At 44.4% G+C, this 24,910-nt stretch overlaps 1 protein-coding gene across 1 annotated transcript in view; it reads right to left on the bottom strand.

Moving 5' to 3' along the window:
• LAMB4 (laminin subunit beta 4) overlaps positions 1-24,910 on the bottom strand; it is a 115,164-nt gene that overhangs the window by 57,031 nt on the left and 33,223 nt on the right. Inside the window, exons 5-14 of the mRNA XM_025872693.2 lie at positions 23,929-24,002; positions 22,662-22,850; positions 21,607-21,670; positions 21,224-21,438; positions 20,073-20,193; positions 17,509-17,697; positions 11,526-11,705; positions 9,022-9,131; positions 6,849-6,928; positions 6,127-6,277 (exon numbers count right to left, since the gene is read on the bottom strand). Of these exons, the coding sequence (XP_025728478.2) occupies positions 6,127-6,277; positions 6,849-6,928; positions 9,022-9,131; positions 11,526-11,705; positions 17,509-17,697; positions 20,073-20,193; positions 21,224-21,438; positions 21,607-21,670; positions 22,662-22,850; positions 23,929-24,002 (1,373 nt within the window). The remainder of the gene's footprint in view (positions 1-6,126; positions 6,278-6,848; positions 6,929-9,021; positions 9,132-11,525; positions 11,706-17,508; positions 17,698-20,072; positions 20,194-21,223; positions 21,439-21,606; positions 21,671-22,661; positions 22,851-23,928; positions 24,003-24,910) is intronic.

Below are 24,910 nucleotides of genomic sequence, written 5' to 3'. Positions count from 1 at the left end.
AATATAGTTGGATAGCTACAAGGTCCTCAGGTCTCCTTGGGCCTTCTTGAAGCCATTGGAGGTGGGGTCCTGTGGAGAGGGCATCATCCTGCACTCAGGCCAGCACTGGCCAACTCCCATGGCCTGGTTCCAGGGCATAGACATGCACTATCCCCAGGGATATCCACATGTCCCTCCAATGAGGGGGAGAACCATTCCTTAGCACTGTACCTTTCCTTACTAAAAGAACAAAAAATTGTGAATTCAGAATACCTGACTCTCCGACTCCAGAATCCAGCTTTCCAGAATTTCTGTCTTGAAAGAAAGCAAGCTACTAAAGTTTTGCCCAGAGGCTCTAATTACTTTGAGCTTGTGTCCTCCTTTCGTCCATCCCATCCTTGAGGACACTGGGAGCTTATATGGCCTGAGCACTTACCCGGGCCCCACACGGTTCTGAGGGCAGTCCTGGTTGTTCACTTACAGCAGGACAGACAACGGCCATGAAGAAATGGTTTACCTCATTCCACTCGTCAGCATGTACACTCTGCTTCTGATTGCTCTTCAGTATTATATTGCCTCTGTCAACTATGAAATCGCTCCCTTGTTGCTGGAAGTACACATCATCACATGTAGGCAAAGCTGTTGCTGATATCTTAACAAGAAAAGAAATGATAGTGTAAGCAACCGACAAAAATTCCAATTATACCACAGGGCAAGAGTTTCAGATTATCCAGTAACTTAAAGGTAATCCCGAGCCTCATTTCATAGTCTCAGGAAAGAGTTATGAAGCAGTTTACAATTTTCTGTTCCTCTGTGAAAATGGGAAATTTTTGGTAGTCTGATGAGCATGTATTTGGTTTTCTTTTTAAAGGATGTTGTGTACTGGTAAAATTTGAAACTGGGGAAACATTTATTCTTATCTATTAGTTTTATGGTATTAAAAAGAAAAAAGCACAAATGTTATGTTTTTAATGTGAAATCTCAAGAAGAAAGTTGTAGAAAATCAACAACAGACATGGTGGCAAGACAGATTGATTAGCTTATTGTCAGTCTGGCCATTCCCTAGACCAATTCCTGGCAGTTCTCACAATTTGTGGGATTTGGCCTTTCGGGTTCCCACGAGAGGTTCGAGCAGGAGAGCCAAATCCCAGCAGTCAAACTCAAAGCAGAGGAATTGCATTCATGCAGCTCCAGTTTCCTTAAAATCCTGGCCTCGCAGGCTTCTCTTTGCTACCACGTCCTCAGTGGTGACCCAGTCAGAATCTCCAATTGCTTGTTTCCAGATTGTCGCTGGACCCTGGACATGGGTGTTTCCTTGGTTGATGTTTCATTGTTGGTGTTACAAACATGATTTTTAATTTCACAGGTGCCCTGGTTGTTCGTCACGAGCGCGCAAGCCCTAAGGTCAGCTGTGTGGCCTGCTTCCGGAACTCTCTTACTCTAGTGTTTACTGCTCTGATTCTCAGCCACACTCTCTGACCAGCTGCCTGACCTCTGTGATGAGGACCCATGGACAGGCTACCCTGGGGGGATTATGCCAGTTTGTCCTCTTTTTTTTCTTACCAATTGAGTTCGTGTAACACAAAATTAGAGACTGTTTTATTAATTTTATACAGTCTATTATAGAATTAGCTTTATACCATACTGTATTAAATTCTATACTATGTTAAATTCAATCAGCATTAACTTTTTGTGACCACAGGTCATTTCTATAAGAAAACAGACCAGTGCTTCCCAAACCACCTATGAATCAGCTAGGGATCTTGTTAACAGGTAGACATGATTCAATAGGTGTGAGGTGGGGTCGGAGATTCTCCAAGTGCAGTGAACTCACAGGCAATACCAATCTTGTTGGTCTATAGACATTTTGAGTTGCAAGGATATTGCCACAGACTGAATGTTTGTGTCCCTGCAAAATTCATATATAGAAGCCCAGTCCCCACGGTGATGGTATTTAAAGGGGGGGGGCCTTTGCGAGGTGATTGGGTCATGAGGGCACATCCTCATGAATAGGATTAGTGTCCTGATGAAAGAAACCCCAGAGAGCTCCTTTGCCCCTACAACCATGTGAGGATTCAGTAAGAAGATGGCGGTCAATGAACCAGGAAGCAGGCTCTTGCCAGACATGAATCCGCTGGCGCCTTGATCTTGGACTTCCCAGCTTCTAGGACTGTAAGAAATAAATTTCTGTTGTTTATAAGCCACCCAGTCCAAGGTGCTTTTGTTATAGAACCCTGGATAAATTAAGATACACACATATAAACACACACACCTTTTGAAGACCCACCAAGAAATCGTTGTTTTTCTTTGTTCTCAAATTAGAGTATTTAAACAACTACCATAAGTTGTGGTCTTGGATTCACATCCTTTCATGTGTCCATCATCCTTTCTCTTCTCTCTGCTTCCTATTAACTTAGGCCCTTCCTTATTCCTGCCAGACTACTGCAGTCCACTCTCCCTCCATTCCAGGCCTCACTTGTACTAGACTGCACCAGCAGATCACCGAGGACAGTCTTCATCAGGTCAGTCCCTTGCTCAGAAAGCTTCAGTGAGTTCTCATTGCCCAGAGAATAAAATACAGTCTCTTTAATAAGAAAATCTAATGTTCTTTTCCAATACTTCTTCCCTATATGAACTTCCTGTTCTCTGAATACACTTGCACTGTCTCTCCTCTGAGCCATTACTTATAGCGTTCCTGGCTGGACTGTCTTCTCACCAAGGCCACCAACTGAAACGCTTATTGTTTTCAAGTCTCTGGCCATATTATTCTACCTATGCATTAAGCCTGTTCATAAAGGATCACTCACGCTGAAATTTTAACACAATGCACGTATCCACTCTCCTTGTCATAAGTCTCTGCGCCCATCCTGAGCCATCTATGGAAGTGTATTTGCTATAGTTAAAAATTCCTAGAGGGCAGAGACCCTAATGAATCGCTTTCTATACTGCCTTTGGCCTGGAGGTCAGTGTTAGGCACTGGGTAGCACATATTGCTGGGGTGAGAACAAGCCTTATGGAACCAGATGCACCTGGGTTTCAATCCAGGGCCCACAGCCCACCAGCTGTGTGACTTTGGACAAGTTGCACAACCTCTCTAATGTTTCCCTCATCTGGAAATTAAAGATGCTGATACTTAGGTTGTTTGGAAAGTTAAAAGAAATAATGCATATAAAGGGCAAAGCACAAGGCACTAAGTAAGTGGAAATCTGTGGGGTTTAAAAAAATTATTTTTATTTTTATTTTTTTTAAAGATTTTATTTATTTATTTGAGAGAGAGAATGAGATGGGGGGGAGGGTCCGAGGGAGAAGCAGACTCCCTGCTGAGCAGGGAGCCCGATGCGGGACTTGATCCCGGGACTCCAGGACCATGACCTGAGCCAAAGGCAGTCGCTTAACCAACCGAGCCACCCAGGCGCCCCCAAAAAATTATTTTTAAAGTAAACTCTACTCCTGACCCCAAGATCAAGAATCGCACACTCTACTGACTGAGCCAGCCCAGCGCCCCTGGAAGTTTTATCAATACCAACAGCAATAGCATAGTAAGCACACAACACGTATTTGTTAAATGAACACACAAATAATTAGTGTCTAACTTAAATCCTTTCTACTACAATCAAGGATCATGTTTTTAGTGGAGAGGAAATTATTCATGCTGTTATTTTTTAAATGTTTAACATCAATCCCACCTTGAATTTACTTTCCTTTGTCATACATATGACTTTCCAGTTTTTTAAGCAATTTTCCTGATTCTTTAAGCCTGTTCTATAGCCTTGACTTTTTTTTTTTTTTTTTTGTAAAGCCTTGGAGAGAGGAGTAGGGCTTCGCGTCAGACACTACTCACAGTTTGGAGCTGTAACCGCACAGGATATGATCCTACTTAATGGCTTGTCAGCACCTACCAGTGGTGCACAGAGAATAAATGTTAAGTATCAGTCCATCTACACTAGACAATTACATCTGTTTTGTGTTTTCTTATCTAAAACAATGGGAACGATTGTATTTACAGTTGTATAGGAGAGACACCACTGTGTGTCCCCTCTGCCGTGACAGTGTTAGTTACCATGTTCACAACACTTCTGACACCAATATGTGGGTTTATTCCCACACCCACCAAGTCTCTGACACCAGCTGGGTGTCTTACAACTTAATTCAGTCCTGACACCATCTCCCTGGATTTAGTGTCAGATGCCACAGGTTAAGAGCTTAGTCCCACCAGACCGCCCTGCCCCGCTTCAGAAGCCAGTAGAAAATCCAGGTTGTTACTGGTACGTCTGACCAGCCAGCTATAAACTGGGACTTGGGCTCGATAACTTGCTAGAGTCGCTGACAAAACTCAGGGGAACACTTATGTTTAGCGGTTTATTATAAAATAAAGCATACAGATAAACAGCCAGATGAAGAGATACATAGGGCATGGACCAGACTGGGACGGTTCTGGAAGTAGGAGCTTCTGGGCCCTGGATTCGGGGTGCACCACCCTCCTGGCACGTGGATGCGCTCACCAACCTGGACGCTCTCTGAACCCCATACTTTTGGAGATTTTTATGGAGGCTTTAATCACATAGGCATGATCAATCATTAACCCGATCTCTAGTCCTTCTCCCCTTCCCAGAGAATGGGAAGGGGTGGGACTGAAAATTCCAAGCTTCCAATCATGGCTGGGTCTTTCTGGTGACCAGCCCCCATCCAGAAGCCCATCAAGAGTCACCGATTAGAACAGAAGATACTATCTCCCAGGAAATTCCAAAGGATTTAGGAGCTCTGTGTCCAGAGCCAGGGTCAAAGACCAAATATTAGAACAAAAGATGTTCCTAGTGTTCTTATCACTCAGAAAATTACCCGGGCTTTAGGAGCTCTGTACCAAGAACCAGGGGGAGGGGCCAATATATATTTTCTATTATGTACCATAGTTACAGCCTAACTATGAATACTAATATTACTTTATTACTTTCTAAACTAATATTACCATACTTTATTACTTTCTAAACTAATATTACTATCAACTATACTTACTAAACTAATATTACTTTATTAAAGTTGTTTTTTTTTCCCACTCTCCATCATAAAGACAAAATTAAAACCCGTGATGAATGCGGACATAGAACTGTTTCATTTGATTCCACCCACCACGGTTGTAAGTCTAAGTAGGGACAGTAAAAGCCTCCTGCCCCCTTCCTCAATTCCAGTCAGTAAAAGAGAACATTCCAAGCCTCCTAGGGGGCATTTTCATCCCTCCCACCAACAGTGTCCAGATAAAGAAGAGGTCTCAGGAAATGACTTCGTTGCTGGAAACTGGATGAGTTCCCCCGTTTTCTATCCAAATCCTGTCTTCAGAACTGACCTTCACATGCTTTCTCTCCTTGAGACGTTCACCTCGCGTTACCTTTTCCCCGTTACATTCCTGTCTGTGGCTGGCGTCACGTGCTTGAGAATGTCATAGGAGTCAAACTCGTGTTTTCTCTAACCGTTCTGCATGTATGTGTCTGCTCTGCTAACGAGACTTTTAGAAAAATATGTTTAGGGAAAAGCTCCCACAGGACTGTGACTTGTAGGAAATGAAGTAGCACGCCAAGTGACATTTGCAGTCACACACTCCAGTGAACATGGCTGCCTTCAGTGAGAACTGCTAATCTCAGATCAGCTTCAGGAGGCCAGAGAACACAGTGTCCTCGTCTGTTAGAACCTTATTCATTCACTCATTAGCAGAGGTCTGTGACATTCCTACCATGGGTCAGGAACTGTGGTAGGCACTAGGGCAACAGTGGTGAATGGGATACACAGCTATTCTTCCTTCTCATGGTTTGTAGTGTCGTGGGGAAAGCAGATAAGGAGATGCTCAATAAACACGTGCTATCTGAGGGGCACATTTAAAGAGCGAAAGTGAAATCACAACTTAATCCAATTCCCCCTTATGTGCTGGGCTCTGCGCTGGAATTGGACTACAAAGATTAAATAAAATGCAGACTCTGCCCTCAAGAATTTCTATAATCTTCAGTTCTATGATCAATTAAAGTCTACTCTGATCTGCATATGTGGGCAAAACCATTCTTTTCCAGGTACCTTACCCATGATCTCAAGGGTGTGTTACATATATGGACTGACACGCCATCAAATCAAATCTGTAAGGAGACTAAATGAAATACGCACCAAAGGCGCAAGTCCTTGCAGTGGGGTGGCTTCCTCTGCCTCGTAGAGATAGAAATTCAAAGGAGCAAAGAAGTAGCCGGGGGCCGGATCAGTGCAGCGGCGGCCTGTGATGTGTGGGCGGCATTCACACTGCCCATCCTTGGGTGAGCACCTGGGGAAAAACAAATCCATCACGCACAAACGTGGTGGGGGGGGGCAGGTATAAAATGAAGGCATGGGAGTGCTGAGCTCAATGCCTTCTGAGTTTGGACCCACTCTTTGAATCTATCAATCAGTTGTCTTGAGGAGGAGGTTAGGAGGCCTTGGGCTTTACGTGTCTGGTCTTGAAAAGCCAGTCCAGATCTATAAAACCCAAGTAGCCATTCTTTCCTCTGATTCTGCTCTAAAGACTGCAAACAGGAGTGTTGGACCTCTCTTTATAGGGTGGCAAAAAAGTTGGTGTTTTAGGCAGGTCAAGTCACACAAGGCATCCATTTTACCACCTCCTGGGATAGCCAGGGAGTAGAACTGTTTCTCTTTTCCTTAGGAATAGTTCAAGCAAAATAAATCAACTGAGCTGTAGTTAATGTTCCAAGATCATCGCTTTTCAACGCCCTTTGCTTGTCATGGAATAAAGCCCATGGCCGATGACTAAGAGCATATCAGAATAAAATGTGCTTTTATGTGGAAACGTGAGTGAAGACTATAGCCACAGAACTTTGTCATTCATTTGATTGACTTACATATTGGAATAAGCACCTCCAATATCACAGTCGCACGGAGAACAGCCATGGAGGTGATCTTCCAGTTCCCAGTATCCAGCCTACAAAGAGAAACTGCTCAGCCGATTCCAGCTATGAAGAGATTTGCTGCTCTAAGTGTGCTATTAAAACCAGTACGATTCAGCTGACTCATGCCAAATAGCCACACAGCCTGGGCAATCACCCAGCCTTTCTTGCCTGCACTTGGTAACGATCTTCGAGGACACGTATCTCCCATTTCTGGGACTTGAAATGAGGGGGACAGGTGGGTTGTCTGTGGATGACTCCAAGCTCAGATGCGGTGGAAACTACTGGGTCCTCTAACAGTATCAATTCCGTCTCCCACTGGGTTACCTAAGGCCAGTCTGGGGAGAAGGTCTTTAGCTGATCTGCAACTGCTTTTGTAAAACCAATAGGTTCCCTTACCACAAAATCCCTAGGGATTTTTACCTCCACAACCCTAAAATGTTTGGGATAAGCAAACAAACAAAAAAATCAATCAAGCTGCTTTTGAGATCTTAGTTGAATATCACAGTTCAGCAGGCTCTCTTGTTTATAAATAAGTTGTTTTGGCATAATAAACTCTGTGTGAGAGTCAACTTTGCTTGAGACTTTTTTTCATCATTGCAACATCTTGACCTTTATTCAATATAAGCAGCTGGTGAGATACAAACAACTAGTTCTTAAATCTGATAACATTTACTATAAAATGCTCAAAAAAAAATGCTTCCCCCTCAGCTCTCAAGTTAACACGCTCAGACAATTAAAAAATTAAGGTCTTAATAGGCATGGCGCTCTTGTTGGAAACAGGCCTGTTAAGTATCAATATACATTTTTTTTTCATTAGCTTGGTAAAATTTTATGCCTGATTTTACTCAAAAAGATTTATTTTAAACATTAAAAGTTGACCTAACTTGTTACAAAACACAGGAAAGGAATTTTGATATTTTTCCCAAAACTAAACTTCAGTTCAGGCAAAACAATGCGCCATGACCGGCCTCACTCAGGATGTGGTTGTGAAAACTCCCCCTGGGCTGGGCATGCTGGCATGGGGAGATGTGGGGGGCCTCATCGCAGGTCCCAGGCACCACTGGACACAGGAGGAAGTGGGGTACCTGCCAGATGCGTGGGCTCAGCCACAATGGACGAGCCCCCACGGGGTGGCCCCTACTCATTTATTTTCCTGCATCTTTCTCCGTGTCGCCCCCACATGGCCTTGGAGTTGGCCTGGCTCACCTTCCTTCATAATTTCTAGGTCACCTGCCCTGTCTTAGAGAGCTCTCTCTTTGTACATTATTGACTGGCTTTCTTTGCCCACTTCCTGTGCCCCATCCTCATATGTTTTCAGTAAAATGACTTAAAATATTACCACAAAACTATGTTGTAATAGGCATATGTTTCTTATTTATCAGCTACATTTCTTCAGACACATCAAGGTCACTGTTCTTTTATTAGGTTCAGCTTTTTTTTTTTTTTTTCTTTCTTTCTTGCTAAAATGTCACGGTGGGCTGCCAAGACTGGAGAACAAAGGGACGAGTTGGATTTGAACTCCCTAATTGCATGACACATTTCTTATGGTGTAAAAAAGGTTTTCTTTGACTAATTTTAGACATACGTGCTCATATGTTTAGTGGAGTCTGTGAAAAATCCAGGAGTTTATTTCCCACAGGAATCTACAATACATGTAATCCTGTGGTTTGGGGGTTTTATTTATTTTTTTTAATGAGCTCATCCAAAATATTTTTTAGGCAAGGAGTGGTAGGGGTGATAAAGGGACTGTATGCAAGAGACAGAAGAAAAGTCTCTGTGATCTGGTGGGCGGAGAGAGGGGCGGAGATAAATCGTCACATTCTACTGCTTGGCACTTTTGGGAGAACAGTGGCATACGTAACACTTCTGACATCAGTGCCTGAATGGGTTCAGGCCAATTTGGTAAAAGTTGGTGTGCTGGCGAATGTCTAACAGCCGGCTCTCTCTAGAAGGGTGGGGGCTGATTTCTAGTGTTTGCGCATTTCTGTAGCATATGCAACTTTCCCAGGGAGGCCTGAAATACATCAGGACAAGGAAAGCAATGAACAAGACCGGGTCTCTTCTGGGCAATGGCAGCAGAAATCGGAGCGACGACCTACAAGGGCAATCCTAGGCAAATACCTACGGTGCATTCTTCACAGTGTGGTCCCGTGGCGAACGGCTGGCACAAGCATCGCCCTGTGTCCACGTCGCAGGCTGAGAGGGGCAGACTCCCCCGGGGGTTACAGTCGCAGGCTGAAAGCACGGCAAACACAATTATTCTCATTTTTATTGACCCCACTCTTGTCCTGAAGAGCTCACACAGAGCAAAATGACGTGGCCTCAAGAATACAGAGCCGCCAGCCCTGCCTAGTATCTGGTCTGCCTGGTCGCACGATTACTGTAGTGCGTGCAACCCCACCCAGGAAAGCCAGGCCCAGACACTTCCAGAGGCCCCGTGTGGTTCTGTCGGATGGCACTTAGGAGGAGACAAAGGAAAAGAAGTTGTGCAAACGGGCGCAGCTGGGACAGTCACCCTGAGTGATGCCGCGGGGAGGGGGGATCAGCTCGCTTGATGAGCAAGGGTTTCTGAGGCTCGTGGTTGTTAGTGATGGCTCCTTTTCTGGCAGATGCATCTAATGTTTCTCTCTCTCTTCTCTCTTCTTACTGCCTTGTTACGTTTTCTTTTCATTGTCTCCCTCCTCTTTCTCTGCCACGCACAGGCATCCCTGAGTTCTGCCTTTGTTGTGAAGGCTAAGAAATTTGCTAAGAGCAAGATACACGTTTCCCCTGCAGGAAAAACCACTGCTCGCGGAAACAACCCAAATGTCCATCGAATGATGAATGGATAGGTCGGTCATATGTGGAGTATCCACAACAATGGAATGTTGTTAAGCCATAAAAAGGAATGAAACATTGACACACACTGCAACATGGACGAACCTTGAAAACATGATGCTAAGGGAAAGAAGCCAGTCACAAAGGACCACATATTGGATGATTTCATTCGCATGAAATGTCCACAATGGGCAAATCTACAGAGACAGAAAGTGGACTCATGCTTGCCCAGGGCTGGGGGAATGGGGGTTGGGGAGGTGGTAGCTAAAGGCCATGGGGCTTCTTTACTTTTCTTAAGATAAAATACGTGTGACATAAAATTTACCATTTTAAATACACCCACACTGTTTTGCAACTAATCTCCAGGACTCGTCCATCATCTTGCAAAACTGAAACTCTATGCCCTTTAAACACCATCTCCACCCCTTCCGCCCTCCCCCAAGCCCTTGGCAACCACTACTTTGTGCTTCCATGGACTTGACTGCTTGAGGTACCTCATGGAAGTGGACTGATCATACAGTAGTTGTCCTTTTGTGACTGGCTTATTTCACTGAGCCGAACCTCCTCAAAGTCCGTCCATACTGTTGTATGTGTCAGAGCTTCCTTTTTAAGGCTGAAGAATGTTCTGTTGTATGTATATGTCATGTTTTGCTTGCCCACTCATCTATGGCTGGACACTTGGATCGCTTCTACTTTTTGGCTATTGTGAATAATGCTGCTATATGAACAAGAGTGTACACATCTCTCCCATCTTTTGGGTAGAGAGCCAGAAGTAGGCTATAGGGTTTCTTTTTGGGGTAATGAATATGTTCTAAAATTGATTATAGTGGTGGTAACACAACTCTGAATAGACTAGAAATCACTGAATTGTACTTCAAAGGGTGAATTTTATGGTATGTGAATTATATCTCACTGAAACTGTTACAAAAGAAAAAAAAACCCCACAACATTTGGCCTATTCTGGGAGGGCATCAGGTCAATTCTGAGCCAGGGGAAACACTTCGGTGTGATGGGGATTGGCTTGACGATAAAATTCACTATCCTGGAATTTAATGTTGCCATTAAACTCCAGAAGAATGTAGGATTCTGCATGCTGTTCTCTAAACATGCAAATAATCTACAGTTCCTTATATGAGCAAAGACATAGAGCATGACACTGTGACCAAAGGGAAATTATTCCCCCAGGATTCCCTGGGGAATCTGCAGCTCTATGAGACCGCAGGCAACTCTAAATTTTTGTGATCCCAGGGCCAAGGGTCTCCCCATTTGGCCCCAGAAAACTCTGAGGTTCTTCCTATTTCCCCACAACCTCTCCCTTGGCTCTTTAATTTTTTTCTTCTCTTTGTCAGAGAATATAGGACCAATTCCAGGAGGGGTATGAGAAGAAAGGGGAAAAGTAATTTTAAAGAAGGAAAAAGAAAAGAAACAACCACTTGAAGATTGCTTAAGAAGTCCTCAATCTATGCATAAATGCGTAATGTAATTTAACGGATTTGTATAAGAGAGTCCAAGTCCAGACCATTTTTCTAAAGGTTTCGCAACTTGGCATTAAATTTCTTGGCATTTTCCCATGTTTGCCCCAGTGAGGAAACGTGAGCGCCCCCTGCTGGTCCCTTATGATAATCTCAGCTAACCACCAAGAGAAAAATCACCAATTTACTAAAATTTGTGGGAGGTTTGTTTGCATCACTTTAGAAAACCCAGAGGCTGGCAATACCTTGGATGTTTACAATGACCGAATTTTAGGGCTGAAAGAGACAGCCCCAAGCTTTAAAACGCATCCGGGCTGGTGGACCGCCGCTGCCGACTTACGCTGACAACCCGCGGGGTCCGCGGCGCTCAGCCCGTGGTGGTTGGGCTTGCACTGGTCGCACTTGGCTCCTTCCACGTTCTCCTTGCACAAGCACTGGCCGGCCACAGTCCCCAAAGCAGGATCAGAGTGGCTCACACACATGCCACCCGATGAGGTCCCGTCTGGGTCACATTCACAAGCTGGGGACACAGACACGCATTATCTTAGTTAATTGCAAATTGCGGGAAACCTGAGATATAAACATAGCATTTTACTCACGTTATAACTATTTTATTTTGTTTAAATAATTAACTACGTTTAAACAACTAGACCAGTGGGCGAAGGCTGTTCAGAAATGTCTCCCAGATCTCCGGCTTTGGAAAATGCTGAACGATCCCATACATACGTATGTGTATGCATATATGTGTGTGTATATATATATATATATATATATATATATATATATTTAAGGCTTTTAAGTGATTCTAAAGTAAGAGGATCAGAGGAAGACTGCTCTTATGAAAACTGGGTGTGAAGAGTACATTGATTAGTTTGCAGGGTGATGAAGACATTTTGGAGCTAGGTAGAGATGCTGATCGTACAACTTTGTGCTACTAAATTGTTGTTCATTTTAAAATGGTTAATTTTATGTTATGTCAATTTCACCTCAATGAAAGAAAGATTAAAAGAAGAAAATAAGACTCCAAAGGTGAGAATGAAGTCTAGAGGCAAGTAAGCATGGGATGCTGTAATGAAATACACAATATATATACTTATATATATTACTTATATATTTATATACATATTTATATATTATTAATATATTAATTACATATATTATTTATGTATACATAAATACACAAATATACATATATATGTATATATAATTGAGGGTCATGAGAGAGTAAGAGAAAAAAACATATCTACCAAATCTCTGAAATCTGGTTAAGAAAGTAAGTCTGCCCTTCCCCATCACAGAAAAATAAGGATAAATGCTAGCATTCTCTTTAATTCGTCCTGGAAGAAGCACCTTCAAGAAAGAAAGAGGGAGAATAGCAAGAAGGGTTTATATCACCGTTTCCTTTTTGGAAATCTGCGGGCACAGCAAAAGCTGGGATGAAGAGATTCTGCAAAATGAGATGGTCGCCTATCGCAAAGGAGCAACAAAAGCACCACCCCACCCCCACCCCCTTTTCTGTTCAGCAGAAACTTGAAGGCTGTGGAAAAGGATGCTGATCGCACGACTAATTCCAGACGGGAGAAGTGGTAAAAGGCAGAGAGTGATCTGACCATAAGGAAGAGCTCTCTGACAGTTAGAGCTGCCAGTAGAGCTGTGACCCCCCCCCAGTTTTGAGGGGTAGTGTCCAGGAGAGGTTGGAACAGCAGTTGATGTAGCTTTGGTAGAGAGGACAAGTCTGCAGGTAGATAATCAGATGACCACTGGCGTCTCTCGTAGCCTCGTGGGGCTGGGTTTCCAAGGGATGCCACTTTTAAGGAATGCAATAAAGATTTTAAAAAATGAATATCCTGATTCTAAGAAATAATTATATTCACATTCATACAGTTTTACTTTCGAGGAATAAAAACAAACCCCTTCAATCTAAAGCCATGTTATGTATGTTTATATAACACCCATTCAGGTTAGTGAGTTTGGTGGAAAAAACCTAGTCGTTTGGGGTATTGAAGCAAATATGTGGTTTGTCTGACAGAATCTTTAGATTTTCAACTGTTATTGGATTGTGACTGGTAACAAAATCTTATTACGGAAAAACAGCATTTGGTTCTGTTTAGTTTGGGGAAAACCAGAAGAAGCCCAATAAAATTTCTCGGCATCACACAACTTAACTCCAGCAAACTCACATTATCAGTGGTTGAATCTACCAAATCTTTGTGTCTTTTCCTGTATCACATTTGACTGTGTTTTAATCACAGAAGACTTAAAATTGGTCATCCCTTAGGCCTGGAATCTGATTATGTAAATATTTAGGCTCAAACAAGGACAATTCAGAGAAAATTTATGTGAGACTGCTGGTCAGTCTTAATAAATGCCATTTATACACACATAATCCCACACACATAAACATGTGTTTAGGGAAACTGGGGAGTCTCATGGAAGTTGTTTTACAAGCTCCTCATTTGCCTTTCCTTACAAAAAAACAAAACAGCTCCTTGTTTATAAAGAACGACTTCTTAATTTCATGTCTGGGTACTAGTTTTCTTAGTTTCCTTCAGAAGTGCCATCATTAATTCTAAGCAGTTTTTTTTTTTTAAAGATTTTATTTATTTATTTGAGAGAGAGAGAATGAGAGATAGAGAGCACGAGAGGGAAGAGGGTCAGAGGGAGAAGCAGACTCCCCGCTGAGCAGGGAGCCCGATGCGGGACTCGATCCCGGGACTCCAGGATCATGACCTGAGCCGAAGGCAGTCGCTTAACCAACTGAGCCACCCAGGCGCCCCCTAAGCAGTTTTTTTTAAAGATTTTATTTATTTATTTGAGTGAGAGAGTGAGCAAGAGCAAGTGAGAGCACAGCAGGGGGAGGGGCTGAGGAAGAAGCCCACTCGCTGCTGAGCAGGGAGCCTGGGATCATGACCTAAGCTGAAGGTAGACGCTTAGCTTACTGAGCCACCCAGGCGCCCCAATACTAAGTGGTTTTTAAGGAACAAGACTTTGGTTGATGTGACTATCTGGCTTAGTTACTTCTAGTCTCTTCCCAGATTCCTAGATTATCTGTTTCAAAACATTATTATTTCCCCCTGATTCTACGTAAGAGAGCAATTTCTTCTTCTTTTATAAATGAATAGAGTTTAAAATATTAATAAAATGTGTGCGTGTGTGTGTGTGTGTGTGTGTGTGTTGTGTGTGTGTGTAAGGCAGTGGGGGTGGATTATAGATTCTGGTAAAAAAGATGTAGGACACTTAGGACACTGATTTAAAGAAATGTTTTTTCTAAGAATTCAGTTCTTTGTATCAATTTTAAACAGGTCATGTAAGGGAAAATGTTATGCAGTCAGGTACCTACTAAGTTATCTTTTTTTATAACATTTTTAAATTTAAATTCAATTAATTAACATATATTATTGGTTTCAGAGGTACAGGCCTGTAATTCATCAGTCTTATATAATATCCAATGCTCATTACATCACATGCCCTCCTTAATGTCCATCACCCAGTTACCCCGTCCCTCCACCCCCCACTAAGTAATCTGAAAAAAAACTTCATTTATGCTTTTCCTACATTGTGAGGATTTAAAGTTTGAAATCTAGGATGTTGTATACATTCAGGTGGCTATGAATTACTTCTGTATATGACTTTATTTTATGTGTTATATAAAGTTTGAAGTTGTAGTTTTATAGCAAACCCCTCCCCCCAAAATAATAAGATATTGATGATATCGCCTAAGAAGCAGCATTTCTGGGTCTTGGGAGAGGCAACTTTCCACGGGCCCTGGGCATCCAAACGTTTTTTGCTGAGTATGGCAACAATGCAAGGCCCTGACTGCTCTTCACCAGGGCCATTTCTCAAGGTTGTGTTTTCAGCAAGCTACCTTGAGGGATGAGGTAACCTCTTCCCCTGGACAAAGAACAGGCATGCTTCCCCTTGCTATAAAAGCAATGAATCCCCCAAGCTCAGTGTTCCTTGGCTGTGGCATAAACTCATTAGGTATGCGGGATCCACCTGGCATCCTTTGAATTGCCCCATGGGACTCAGGGCTTAGGGACATGGGAACATACACCAATACAAGCATCTTGTTGCTTGCTGTGTCATAGGTAATGAAGTCCTTTGTCTTTCACCCAGGGGTTTCAGGTCTTCCGCCAGCATCCATGAAACAGCAACAAGCTCCTTGTCAGTCTGCTAGCAGAGTAAAACCTCAGACCCAGGAACTGGCATGTGGTATTGGAAATCAAGTTGGAGTATTTATGCAGTAATCGACAGCAGTGCTGGGATTGGAGTGAGACAAGCAAGGTGCCTAGGGTGTAAAACTTAAGGAGGTGCTCACTGCCAGGTTAGTGCAAATGGTAGGTGTCAACCCCATGCTTACGTCACTCAGAGAGAGACAGAGAGACCTTCCTAAAGTGTTGGGACCTGGGTGCTTGGCTTGTCTCGCTCTAGTCTCATTCTTGCAGGGACGTTCAAATGAAAATAATGATGAGATAACTTTTCATTAGCAAAAATTGAAGTGTGACAAAACCCAGGGTTGGCCAAGACACAGAGCAATGGGAATACTGGCACGCTGCTGGTGTGGGTGTTAATTGGTACCCCCACTTAGGGAACAAAGCAGTATCATGTAATCGACTTGACAAAGTTCATACTCTATGGTCCAGTAATTCCACTTCTCCGTATGGGTCTTAGGGGCAGGATTCGTGCATGTGCACAAGGCCACATATACAAGAATTTTTTTGAAGCATCAAAAGAAAAATGGCCAAATAGGTTTTGTCATACTTAGAGGAAGAAAGAGCGCTATACATATATTACATACAGATATTAAAACTGGAGACTGAGGGCTGCCTGATATGGACAAATTTCAAAAATATAATGTTGAACAAAATAAGAAGGATACATACAGTGGGATACCATTTATCTGAAATTTGAAAAAATGCCAACATATATTGTTTGTATACAAGAACCTATGAAAGTGTAAAAGCTGGCATTGCAATGATAATTGCCAAATATGTGAGTTTATCCCCAGGAAAGAGGGTAACAAATGGGTCAAGTATGCGCCTGGGTCCCCAGCAGCGTCTGTAGTGCTTATTAAGGTCCTGAAGATGATAGCGTAAGATATGTTTTGACATGGCTGCGGGTGGGCATAAGGGTGCTTATTATATTATTCTCTATTATTTGTATATGCATAACATATTCTATTTTTAAAAGTTGAGATTAAGGACAAAATGAAAGATTTTTAAAGATTAAAAAAAATAAAAGAAGCAAGGTGGGGTGCCTGGGTGGCTCAGTCAGGTAAGCCACCGACTCTTGGTTTCGGCTCAGGTCATGGTCTCAGGGTCGTGAGATTGAGCCAAGCATCGGGCTCCATGCTCAGCACGGAGTCTGCTTAAGACTCTCTCCCTCTCCCTCTGCCCCTCCTGCTCGGGTTCTCTCTTTCTCTAACGTAAATAAATGAATCTTAAAAAGCTGCAGCAGCAGCAAGGTAATGTTAGCTTATCAGCAAAACTGAATTGTCTACAGCCAGACAAATGTTGCAGCCAATTTCACTATGGATCTTCCTCGACTTCCTCGACATCATAAGCCGAAAATTTCTTAAGTCGAAAATATATTTACTACATCTAACCGACCAAACATCATGGCTTAGTCTAGCCTGCCTTAGCAGTGCTGACAACACTCACACTGGCTGACAGTTGGGCAAAATCATCCGACACACAGCCTGTTGTATAACAGAGCGTTGCCTGTCTCGTGTAATCTACTGACTACCGTACTGAAAGTGACAGAGTGGCTGTGTGGGAATAGAATGGCTGTGGGCAGTTTATTGGTTGCAGACCCTCCTGACCAGCGGCACTGACTGGGAACTGCCCCGCCCAGCATGGGGAGAGAGGGTCATCCCCTTTCGGCTAGGCTGGGGAAAGATCCAAGTTCAAAATCCCAAGTACGTTTCTACGGAATACCTGTTGCGCCGGCACGGTAGAGCCAGCCGGCCCCGGTAAGCCGGGCGACTGCGGTCGGCTACTTGCCCCCGCTGACCTCCAGCACACCCGGGTGTCCGCAGCTTCCTCTGAAACCATGCGCCCACCGCTGGCTCAATCCAGCATAGTTTCCTCATTCACCAGGGGCTAACAGTACGGACCCGGATCATTCCGCCCAAACTGGGCTGAGAACCGAAGCTCTTGGAGCTGCAGAGCTTTGGCGAGCCCCCACCTCCACCCCCCGGCCCCTAACCCCGGTGCTCTGGGCATGCTGCGCAACCGAGCGGGGGGCTGGCGGTGCAAGGGAGGCCTCTCCGTCAGCCTCTGCTCACACGCATGGGACAGATAGGCCCGCGGCCGGGGACTCACGGATGCACGCGTGAGGATCGGACATGGCCTTGAGCGCGTCCCTGTAGAAGAGGGGTCTGCAGCGGTCACAGTGCTGCCCCTCGGTGTGGTGGCGGCAGTCCTCGCACACGCCCCCGCTGCGGCCGCCGCTCCGCACGTACGCCATCATGTCGAAGTGACAGCGGTCAGCGTGGCTGTTGCAGCGACAAGCTGAGGAAGGAGACGGGCTATGAGAGATTGGCTGAGGTCTGGGGGACACCGAGCAGCTGGGCCGCGCCAATCACCGCAGCCCTCCTGCCTCTCCATCTCCCGCCACTACCCCGCCTTGTTAGAGATACACCAAGTATGCACAGATCAGTTTTTTTTAAAGATTGTATTTATTTATTTGAGAGAGTGAGCACTGGAGTACAAGCTGCGGGGAGAGGCGGGGTGGGGGGGCGGGGAGAAGCGTACTCCCCGCTGAGCAAGGAGCCGGATGGGGGACTCAATCCCAGGACCCTGAGCCCAAGCAGACCCTTAACCCACTGAGCCCCGGTGGTGCCCCCAGGACACACAGATTAAAACAGGTGCTTTCACTAGTGGGTATTTACCCTAAAGATACAAATGTAGGGACCCGAAGGGGTACGTGCACCCTAATGTTTATAGCAGCAATGTCCACAATAGCCAAGCTGTGGAAAGAGCCAAGATGCCCATCGACAGATGAACGGCTAAAGAAGATGTGGTCCATATACACAATGGAATATTATGCAGCCATCAAAAGGAATGAGATCCTGCCATTTGCAACGACGTGGATGGAACTGGAGGGTGTTATGCTGAGTGAAATAAGTCAATCACAGAAAGACATGTATCATATGACCTCACTGATATGAGGAATTCTTAATCTCAGGAAACAAACTGAGGGTTGCTGGAGTGGGGGTGGGGTGGGAGGGATGGGGTGGCTGGGTGATAGACATTGGGGAGGGTATGTGCTACGGTGAGCGCTGTGAATTGTGCAAGACTGTTGAATCACAGATCCATACCTCTGAAACAAATAATGCAATATATGTTAGGAAAAAAAAAGAAGAAGATAGCAGGAGGGGAAGAATGAAGGGGGTAAATCAGAGGGGGAGACGAACCATGAGAGACGATGGACTCTGAAAAACAAACTGAGGGTTCTAGAGGGGAGGGGGGTGGGGGGATGGGTTAGCCTGGTGATGGGTATTAAAGAGGGCACGTTCTGCATGGAGCACTGGGTGTTATGCACAAACAATGAATCATGGCACACTACATCAAAAACTAATGATGTAATGTATGGTGATTAACATAACAATAAAAAATTTAAAGAAAAAAATCCAGGTGCTTTCAAAGGATCTTCCTAGTGCTCTGATTCTGCTCATATTCTCTGTAAAATGTGCTCCCTGTGTTTAATATTTGTGTTTTTTTAATATCAAATAAACAAAAGTAAATCATTTGGGTGATCCAGAAGGCCTAGGGTGCACCTTGTTTTCCAGTAAAGAATACTTTTACTGACTCAGGCTTTGTAAACTTGAATTTTTATATCCCATGTTCTGTGGGTCCAGGGATCCTCAGATAAGATGTCCAAGCTGGGCCCCCACCTGCTTCTCCACCTCCATGGGCAGAAGAGCTGGAAGGGCAGATATAGGTCACTCCCATACCATCTGGGGCTCAGCCAGAGCAACAGAGGGAAAGGACTTTGTCTTGGTGGTAAAGTCTGTGCTGTGTGCCTTGCTGGGGTTTCCTTGTAAATAGCAAAATCTCAGGCTCTGTTTTGCTGGGTCTGCCCGCTGTGACTCTCATGGATGGGACATTTTCATGAGAACCCTTCCCTCACATCCTAACCCCCCTTCCCCGTCTGGGAAAAGAAACTGAGTAACAAGTTTGTATGGAAGTTCATCAAAATTCAGAGGCCATGAACACCTTACAAGAAAACCCTCTACCTTATTAGCCTATTTTATAAAAAATACAATAGCCTGTCAGACTCGGTCCTTGTCCTCATCTCTCCTGACATATGTGTTTAAGATCCAGTTCATGAGGGGCGCCTGGGTGGCTCAGTCAGTTAAGCATCTGCCTTCAGCTCAGGTCATGATTCTGGGGCCCTAGGATCGAGCCCCATATCGTGCTCCTTGCTCAGCAGGAAGCCTGCTTCTCCCTCTCCCCCTGCTGCTCCCCCTGCTTGTGCTCTCTCTCTGTCAAATAAATAAAATCTTAAAAAAAAAAAAAAAAGATCCAGTTCATGGAATGTATGAGTATTCAGGAAAATGGTAGGGATCTCTGTACCAAACCTGGTATTCACCAGATCCTGGACCAGCCCTGTCCCCACTGATAGTACCGTGACATGGCTCTGCCCCTCCTCCGGAAAGCGACCACATGACGTGCATGTTGTTTCAGTGTGTAAATTAATGTTCATGTTTGGTGTGAAGACTTGAGAAGTTGGAGGACATGGAAAACATCAGGATATCCCACAGCCAGAGCCGGAGCCACAGGTCCATTACCCCTGTCACCTGCAGCCCCACTGAAATGAACTCAGTGGTCTTTGAGGCGGTGCAGAGCACACTGGGTCCAGGCTGAGGATGTTCCCCACGTACCTCTGCACGTGCTGTCCTGGTGGCCTGCTCCTGGCCTCCACGGAGCGTCATGGAAGAAGTCCCTGCACCTCTCACAGTTCGGGCCGTCTGTATGGTGCTGACAGACGCAGCGACTGTGAACCTGCGTGGTGTGGAAACGGGACTTTGCTTGGAGGATGCTGAGGTTCATTACGTGGAAAGTGAACTAGCAGGCCGGGCGCCTCTCAGTGTTCCTGGCTAGTGACGGCACCAACCTTGACTAGCTTTTGTTATTTGCTTAAACAGTCCTAAAATTTTGAAAAAATTTAAGGTGTTTGGGACACACATTTTTTGGCATTTCTGAGTTCTGCTTTTAAGACAACATATTGCAGCCCGCAGCACAAGGAGAGACAGAATGGGGAGTGTGTGTGCACGTGTGTGTGTGTGTGTGCGCATGCACGGGGGTGGCTGAGGAGCATAGGGAAAAGAGGGAATTAGAAAACAAAGAAACTGGAGAAAAATGTGTGATTCTCTTGGCTTTTCCACAAAATGCCCCGTATGTCCAAGTTCAAAGAGACACGTTCTATTTCTAGGGAAATATGAGTTGGCTGACAGGAAAGCATCCCGCCTTGTCTGATTGTGGCTAATATTTTAAAATTATTTCGCGGACACACCCTTGGGACTTGGCGTAAAAATACAATTATTCTACTACATCACTCTTTGAAGCCTCGTCCCAAAGCATGGAAGAGATCAGTGCTAGGAATAGTCATTCCCAGGGCAAGAATGTTACTTGGAGTGGCCATTTTGACAGCGACAGATTTTAGTCAAACACCCTGGCACAGAGTACAGGCTTTCTCACACAAGAGACCTTCAAGGCATTTTTGTGGGACCATGGGTCCTCGCCACCAAAGCTCCATTCCCGAAAAAGCCAAATAAAACAAAAAGGGAGCAAGATGGGCTCCTGTGAAATCATAAATGATAAATGCTACTCATTAATTAATACCAAAGGCCCCCCCCGGCCCCCTGGCTCCCCCAGCTGGTCTGTCAGGCCAGGTTGAATGACACCTGCCTCCACACAAAGCTGTCACTTCGATGGTGGACCCCCTGTAGAGAGTCTGGTCTATATCCAGCAGCAGCACAGTGCAGGAAAGGTAAGGGAGCCAGGTGCCCCTTGGGATTGCTCAGTAACTCACCATTCCGGTGGGGCTGAACGCGTCTTCCCGCACCTTCTGCGCCGGGCCACATTCGCTGGCGTGGCCATTACAAAAACATCTGCCCCGCACCACCATCTTATACAGAGCATAGTAGTAGTTATCAAGGGACTCCTTTTCCCTCCTTCCCAGCAAAGTATCCCCCAGGGTATGGAGTTTGGTGAAGTTTATCCTCAGGTTTGTTAATGTCACAAGGTCTAGAGAAAGGAAAAGAGCAAAGCAAAGCACACTTAGGAGGCATCAGGTCAAGGCGCTCTCCTGGTCTGACATCCCCTTAATGGACTATGGACCCCCAGTGACAAGGAACACTCCTAACATGAAATTTTAGAAAAGGAATTGGTGCGCAAACGGAGAGCGACTCATACCCTGGATGTAGGGGCTGTAAGGGTTTTCTATTTCAAAGCTGGGATCCAGAACTTTTAAAACGACCTGTAAAACAAATATAGGTAAATGTATAAGCATCCTACCCAAAACAGCGTTGTTAAATATAGTCTCAAAGAAGAGATCCTGACCTTACAAAAGGGCTGAGTCATTGCCTCCCTCGGTGGCGTAGGATGCAGATTATTATTTGGGTTCGCACATGAATAAAAGTCCCAAGAATGAAAATGAATGAAAGATCTTAAACAGTCATTCTGGTTCTTTATGCCCAAGTCGTCCGTGACAGCAGAAGCTCTGATAGCTCCTGCCTGGGGTTGGGGTGGAGGGATGGGGTCACAGTTCAGCAGGTCATCCATCTGGATCTGGCAGGGAATTCTAGAGCTGCCTTCTGCTGCCAATTCTTTCATTCTACCTGATAAAATAATACCGCCCAACCTACTGCCCAACCTCACTTCTGCCCTGACCCTCTGCCAGTCACCAGCTTTGCTCAGAGGAAGCTCCTGGCACATTCCAGCTGGGTGGTGGTTTACAGAGCATGGAGAGAACACAGCTAAACCAGGGCTGCTGCTAGCCTAGAGCAAGGGTTAGAAACAGATGCTCCTTCCTCTGGGGGCCCTGTGCCCCGGCACCCAGCCTGGGGTCTCAGTCCACGCTCACCCTCAGCTGGGCACTCATGTGCAGAATTATTTTTCTTTTCTTTCTTACATAGGCTCCATGCCCAGCATGGAGCCCAACAAGGGGCTTGAACTCATGACCCTGAGATCAAGACCTGAGCTGAGATCAAGAGTCAGACGCGCAACTGACGGAGCCATCCAGGTGCCCTGTGCAGTTATTTCCTATAAGTTATTTACTATTTATCTGAGTTCAAAACGAATGCAGGACTCATTTCAATTTAGACACGTTCATTCTTAAAAAACAACAACAACAACAGCTTAAGTTCTATTTCAGTAAACACTACCTAAGTTGTTTTCATTTAAATGAACCACAGTAGCAAAAAAAAGGTTTAATTTCTATCAGAGAAATCCAAGAAAGGAAAGGCTACCTCGCCACCAGTGGAGGGTTCAATATCCGAATATCTGGAGTCACAAACAAGGTCTCCCACTCCCTGGGCCTGGCCCGATGTGATATTGGGAAAGGAAGCAGCACAGTCTTTTGCAAAATATCTGAGTACTTTCCAGGTGTGTCCATAGTCTGTGGAGCGTTCAACTAACATCGCAGCAGGCCGAAAAGTCTAGAAAAACATGAAGTAAACTTGTAATGCTTCACAAAGGCAGATTTCATTATCCACTTCAGATTGAACATTTATATTTCCTAATCTCCATTTTTCAAACTTTATTTGTATCTTTGAAAATCTATCATATAATGAACACACAGAAATCTCTTTCCAATCAGTGGGCAAGCTTTCATGAACATATACTGTGCCTCGAATCTGGTTCTGTTTAAAAGATGTGTATGGGCTTTGTGAATTATTCACTGAAGAAGGAGAGCATGTCAATTTTTAAAAAGCAATGTGATTGATATTTTACAGTGATTTGCACGTGGTTTTCTTTGACAAGAACACTTTTCTCTGGCAAACTCCTTTAAGATCTATCAGAAAACTTATTCTGATTCTTCAGAGCAGAGTTCACCCCCTTCAGGAGCCCACCAGCATTCTGAACATATGTCAGTTCCTGCACTTACCATTTTGTATTATGATTTTAAATCTCTATGTATGTTTGTATCCTCTACTAGACGGTGAGCCCTCTGAGGGCAAACACTTGTGGGGCACTTTTTTTCATTTTTTATTACTATAAGTCAGCTTCCCGCCTGATGACAAAATTAGAATTTTGATGAATGATTTGGGAATGACTAGAGCACAGGATTTCTCTGGCATCTAACTATCCTTAGTAAAGACCCTTTCATTTTCCTGCCTCTTTTGATCTCAACCTTTCTGTAGTTCCCTGAATGATTTCCACTTCCTGCATTTTTCTCCTTAAAAATATTTTTCTAGTTCTTGCAGTCCCTATCACCCCAGTGCTTGGAGTTTTCCTTCCTGCTCTATCTTGTATGATTTCTGTCTTTCTTTTCTTTTTTCTTTTTTTTTTTTTTTTGGTTGAACATCTAAGTGATTAATTAATGAGCAGTGGGGTTCTTGTTCGTTTGTTTTGTTTTGTTTTGTTTTGTTTTCCACTCAGGAACCAAAACCCAAATGACAAAGCTTGAGCAGAGATTTACAAAGCTTTCTGTGCTTTGTAGAAGGAAGTGAAATCCCAGGCAAGCCCAGCATTTCGTAGGTCGATAGAGGGGGCAGCAAGCCCACACGTCTGTACCTTGAAGGTCAGAATGAGGTGGCTGAACTGAAATAATGCCTCTAGGTCCAATCTGATGCTGACATGGTCAAGACCTAAAGAAAAATCCAGAAAGAAGAAAATCAATGATTTCGAGAGACCCCTATTTATCACATTAATCCCTCCCTGTGGCTTGTCTGTAATAAAGCCCTTTGAAATCGGATGTCTGGGGATCCACACTCTTTCCTGGTATTGTCCAGTGGTTTCCCATGACACTCCATGTGCAGAAGGTCTACTTGAGAGCAATATAGGGTTTACTCAGACTGTGCCCACATTCATGTTATGGTGGCTGTGCACACGGCCACTGGGTGGCAGTATCATGTCCCACCAAGGGACTTCCGGGACGTTCCCATAGGTGGACTTATATCCTTGAACTTACCTCTTGACTGTGCATAACCCCGAGCTAGCAAGCCAGACAGAGCCTGGTAAAAATCGACACACCCTGTTCTTCCAGCAGCTGCTTAACGATCACTTGGACTAGTTTTATTGTCACTTAGCATAAAACACAGCCTGAGATAGTCCCCTTGGAGTAAAGATCTGCGGCTCCTCCATGACTGAGGAGAAGAAAGAAGTAGCCTGGCCCAGACTTTGCACTGAGATAGTCAGCAGCCATTCACCTCCAGCCTGGATGTGGAGGATGGCCCCAGCCTGGACGGAATAGAAGCCCTGATCACGCTAGAGTAGCCCTGTCCAGTCGAAATAGTAGTCACACGCGTCATTTAAGATTTTCTAGCAGCCACACTTAAAGAAGTATGAATAAGCAGGTGAAACTAATTTTAATCTATTGAACCCAAAATATAAAAAGCAGTCTCATTTCAACATGTGGTCAACATTTAAAAAAAATTAATAGTGCTTTCTTTTTTTAAATTTTTTATTGTTATGTTAATCACCATACATTACATCATTAGTTCTTGACGTAGTGTTCCATGATTCATTGTTTGTGCATAACACCCAGTGCTCCACG

The sequence above is a fragment of the Callorhinus ursinus genome, unplaced genomic scaffold, assembly GCF_003265705.2.
Source record: "Callorhinus ursinus isolate GAN/ISIS: 27379988/994484 unplaced genomic scaffold, GSC_fseal_2.0 scaffold12, whole genome shotgun sequence".
Lineage (NCBI taxonomy): Eukaryota > Metazoa > Chordata > Mammalia > Carnivora > Otariidae > Callorhinus > Callorhinus ursinus.
The sequence above is the reverse complement of the archived record's forward strand: the minus strand, read 5'-3'. Positions and strand labels throughout refer to the sequence as shown.